The sequence below is a fragment of the Pygoscelis adeliae genome, unplaced genomic scaffold (genome assembly GCF_000699105.1).
Source record: "Pygoscelis adeliae isolate BGI_AS28 unplaced genomic scaffold, ASM69910v1 Scaffold65, whole genome shotgun sequence".
Taxonomy (NCBI): Eukaryota; Metazoa; Chordata; class Aves; order Sphenisciformes; family Spheniscidae; genus Pygoscelis; species Pygoscelis adeliae.
In genome coordinates this window covers 77111-81980 of record NW_008824864.1, presented here as the reverse complement: position 1 = coordinate 81980, position 4870 = coordinate 77111, and the positions used below count along the sequence as shown (strand labels likewise).

At 41.3% G+C, this 4870-nt stretch overlaps 1 protein-coding gene across 2 annotated transcripts in view; it reads left to right on the top strand.

The window, feature by feature from the left end:
* Window positions 1-4569, top strand: part of STYK1 (serine/threonine/tyrosine kinase 1) — a 6698-nt gene extending 2129 nt beyond the window's left edge. The window contains exons 3-9 of one of the 2 annotated variants that reach the window (XM_009324322.1): window positions 1-226; window positions 498-679; window positions 2354-2437; window positions 2694-2902; window positions 3145-3185; window positions 3448-3544; window positions 4244-4569. The exon at window positions 1-226 is cut by the window's left edge and continues 23 nt beyond it. In XM_009324322.1, the coding sequence (XP_009322597.1) occupies window positions 1-226; window positions 498-679; window positions 2354-2437; window positions 2694-2902; window positions 3145-3185; window positions 3448-3544; window positions 4244-4448 (1044 nt within the window). In that variant the 3' untranslated portion in view covers window positions 4449-4569. The remainder of the gene's footprint in view (window positions 227-497; window positions 680-2353; window positions 2438-2693; window positions 2903-3144; window positions 3186-3447; window positions 3545-4243) is intronic. The other variant, XM_009324323.1, reaches the window with a different exon arrangement.
* The last annotated feature ends 301 nt before the right edge of the window (window positions 4570-4870 follow it).

Sequence of the window (4870 nt, the reverse complement as noted above, 5' to 3'; positions counted from 1 at the left end):
TCCAGCTCAACAGAAAAGCACTATATCCAGCTGAGTGAGACATCTGTGGAAAGCCTGCTAAATTCTGCATCCTTGACTCTGAAAGAACTGGAGATACCGCGAGAGAAACTCTCACCAGGCACCTTGCAGCTGATAAAACATGGCTGCTATGGGAACATCTACAGAGCACAACTGGAAACTGGGAACCCTGGGGAGACTAAGTCTGTAGTGTTGAAAGCCTTACAAGGTAAGGCACATGGCCAGGATCCACTTTGGTACAGATATCTGGATCAAAGACGTGATGCTGGGCAGAACTTTGCAGTCGTTACTGGGCAAGACAAGCTGTGTTCAGTATCATGTTAGCTACTCAGAGTGGTGTTTTGGTAGGAGTGTCTTGGTAGGACTAAAGAAGATTGCCGTTCATGTTGATTTTAAAAGCTACTCACCATGTTCTTTGCTGCCTCCATTTGTTTTTTTTGTATGGGTTTTTTTGTGGGGTTTTTTTTTTGTTCTTTCAGACCTGGCTAGTCCCCAGGTAGTAAAGGATTTCCTGGGAAGGATTAAATTCCATCAAAATCTTGGTCATCACAAGAACCTGGTTGAACTGGTTGGATGCTGTGTAGACCAGCTCCCACTTTATGTGATCATGGAAGATGTGTCTCTTGGTGACCTGTTGACATTTCTGTGGACATGTCGGAAGGTGAGTCAAAAGAAGTGATGATAGAATATCTTCTTAAATTCCTTAGGTACATATCTATCCATAAGTCATAGATGATTCTTTTAATCTCTCCATGCATCCACCTATATCAGTCTAAACTATTTCTGTCCCCAAAGAAATTCTACACAAGTCTAAACTGGAATAGAATTAGTGGATATCTCAATTGATATGATATAGTTTGGAGAAGTTGACATACTTTTGTAAAGCGAAGTCCTACTTTGCAGACCATTGGAGTGAGAGTTGATACAGCTACCTGAATTTCTAAAAAGTTTTAAATAACATCCCACTCTAAATGCTTTTAACAAAACAGAGCAGTTACGATACCAGGGAGAAAGTCATTGAATGACAACTGATTGATTAAAAGACAGGAAACAGAGCATAAAAGTGGAAGGTTGGTACTTGCACGGAGGGAGATCACCCATGAAGTTCTGGTGGTATATATGCTAGGACCTGGTGCTGTTTGTTGCATGTATCAATAACCTAGAAAATGGGATGACAGTGAAGTGATGAAGGTTGCCAATGATACCAGCCAGTAAAGGCAAGGACTGACCTGAGGAACTGCAGAAGGATCTTCCAAGACTGAGAGACTAGTCAATAAAAAGAACAGATGAAATTCGGTATAGTTAAAAATGAAATGATGCCCATGTAGAAAAGGAATCCTAGCTTCACATATGTAATGATGGCCTCATATCTGCCCATTGCTGATGAGGACTGAAATCATGGGACTGATTGTATGAAAATATACAGTCTGATGAAAATGTTAATTCAAGCCAAAAAAGAAACCCAAGTATTAGGTGTTATTAAGAAAGGCATAGAAACAAAACTCTGCCATGTCACTAGATAAATCCATCATTCTCCTACATCTGGAACACTAAATACAGAGAGATTGCTCACTGTCTTGTTCAGCAGAAGGACAAGGTGGTAACAAATAAAGCTAGTAAATGCCACGTTCAAAACAAACAAATGGCGGTGGTTCTTCATGAAGTGGGGAGTTGACTAATGGAATTCCTTGCCACTAACTGCTGTGCATTTTGAAACTTTACGTGGGTTCAAGACAAGAGTGAATACATTCATGGAACATAACCTTTCAAAGGTTACTGAACATGTTGAAACCATAACCATCTCAGGAAGTCCTGAAGTTGAAACTAGTTGGGGGCTGGAAAACTCCACAGGAAAAGCATTGTGTGCTTACCTTATTCTCTTTCTCTCATCTGGGTATCCACCTGGGGTCACTGCTACAGGCAGGGTAGTAAGGGAGATGGACTGCTAGTCTCATACCAGATAACTATTCATATGTTATAAATGTGCTTTTCTACTCATCGTTCTAATTTATAATAGATCTTTCATTCATCTGTATGGATTGTCATTCTCCACTGTCACTCTGCCCATTTCTGTCTAACCTATTCATCCCTTCTCCACCCTTCAATTTACCTACCAGTTGTCTCTAGTGTACTTGCCTTACCAGCACACCATCCATCCATCCACATCATCCATCCATGTACCCTTATATTTCAGTCAATTTATGACCAATTGTGAACTTTGCTGGCAGAGTGTAAGATTAGATAGTACTCATTTTATTAGATTAGAAGGAAACGTTCCCTAGTGCCCTACAGCTACGGCGTTTGTTTGATCCAAGGTCTGCTCTTTTGTTTCTAGGATGTAATGAAAATGGATGGTATCCCCTATGACCTCACTGAGAGGCAGGTATATGAAGTTGGACAGCAAGTTGCAGCAGCTCTGGTAAGTCTGCTCACATTCGCTGCATTTTTCCTTTCTTGCTTGATTGCAACACAAGTCTGCACGGTGGCCTAAGTCTTCTTGGCTTAAGCACTGAGGATGTGCTTTGTTAAAACTGAGCCAAATATGCTTGCATTATTTTGGTGAGTGTACACCTCTGTTCCACAGCATGGAAGACAGGCATAAACTAAGTGAAAATTTATTTCAGTTAAAATTCCTTTTAAAATTATTGTGGTCTCTTTCTTTTCCAACTTTCCAGGCTTACCTTGAACAGAAGAAGTTGTTCCATGGTGACATTGCTGCCAGGAATGTCCTCCTTCACCACAACTTCACTGCTAAGCTCTGTGGTTTGGGTCTGGCCTATGAAACTCACACATACGGTGCCAACTCAGTCACACAGATTGTGCCAGTCAAGTGGCAGGCTCCAGAGAAGCTCCTGAAGAAACCCCCCACCATCAAGGCAGACATGTATGATTTGATTTTTGGACTAGAAGTTCATCTGTCTGTCAGGCCTGTCTCTTTCACTCCTTTATGTATCATGTCATGTCCTGAAGTTCACAGTAAGGCATAGCTGTTCTCAGCATAATGCTCCACTTTATAGCTCATACCTTCTCTTCTCATTTCTGCAGGTCGCGCCTAGTCGTTTGTATGTATTTAAGCTAGCTAGCTAGAATGGAAACTTAACATTGCTTTGTTTTCTTTTCTTGCAGATGGTCTTTTGGAATTCTACTGTATGAAATGATTACATTAGGTAAGAAGATTTAATGATAATAAAAAAATATGTAAGGAAGCAGGGAATTAACAAGACCCAAAATCTCAAATTTCAGAATGTAAAATTGGACTGTTTAAATAAGCATCCTGTTTCCAACTTGCAAAGTCTTGACAATTCTTTTTAGACTTTCTGTCAGTGTGAATTGTGGTAGGAAAAAAATGGATTTTGGTAGGGAAGGAAGGCATTCTTATAAAGAAACTACTATCTGCAGCCATTACCTTAATTCCTTTTGCCCTTCCAGGTGCTCCACCATATCCTGAGGTGCCACCTTCTGACATCTTATCACACCTGCAGAGACGGAACATTATGAAGCAGCCCTCAAGCTGCCGGCAAGCCATGTAAGCCACTTGCTTTATGGGCAATTGAACTTGAGATCTGCAGAGCTAAATGGAAGTGAGATGTACAAAACTAGATCTTAAAGATCTCTAAGTTTGGGCTATACAAAACAGTAACCTGTTAGCTGAGGAGACTTGTTCTCACGTCTGCCACCTCTCCTTACTAGATTCTGCTGCATGAAACTTCGATTGCCAAAACCTCTCTTTCCTGCTTTTGAAAATTGCTCATTTCTGTTTCCATGTCTGCCCTTGCATTTTGTTGCTCCACTGCTTCCCTGCAAGGTGCAGGACTATTCCGGAGTAATCTTTCTCCTCAGAGTTGTGGGATTCTCCCTGAAATGAACAAAGCATCCACAGGGAAGATCTAAGGCATTATATTTCCTCTTGTGAAGACATAATTTCTTATAATATTCAGAGGCTTTTTCTTCAATAAGGAGTCTCAGTTGCTGTTTCAAAAGGGAATACCAAACAATCTTTTTCCTTTTTCCCATACTCACAGTTGACAGTTGCAAACAACTGCATGCCTTTGTCCCTACACTTTATTATGTGGTTGCAAATTTCAGAGGGTCATTGAAAGAACTTTATATGAAGCAGAAAAAGAGGAGGTCTCTAGACATTTTAAATATGAGATGACTTGACTGTAGTAAAACTTTATGTTGGTGCTTTTCATTCCCAGCGCCTCCTTACTTCTCCATCTTACAGGTACAGCATCATGAAGTCCTGCTGGCAGTGGAATGCAACTAACCGGCCTTCTCCAGCAGACCTGATCTGGTCCCTACAAACAGCTATAAAGACCAGCAATGACCATGCGGTACTGCAGGTGCCTGAGCTAGTGGTGCCTGAACTCTATGCTAGTGTTGCTGGTGTTGATGTGCACAGTCTAGTGAGTGAATACACTATACTCTGAAGGACCCTTTCACATGTTGGTAAAGGAGAATTCTCTGAGTTTGCCCTTTCTAGACACTTTGCAAGCTCAGAATGAGGTGTGTATGTTGGGAGGGATCCCTTTGCTTTTCAAACACGTTATATATATCAGATCTCTCCTCCACGCCTGAAACAACAAACTATTATTATTATTATTATTATTATTAATCAACTTGTTGATATCACTCTGCCAGTGGTGATTTGGGAGCAAAGTGGGTTTAGGAAGCTCTAGAAAATGTAATGAGAAACTTGAGTTAAAGGAGTGTATTGGGTTTGCATGGCAAGGTTTTGGTAGCGGGGGGGCTACAGGAGTGACTTCTGTGAGAAGATGCCAGAAGCTTCCCCCATGTCCGATAGAGCCAGTTCCAGCCAGTTCCAAGATGGACCCGCCACTGGCCACACCTG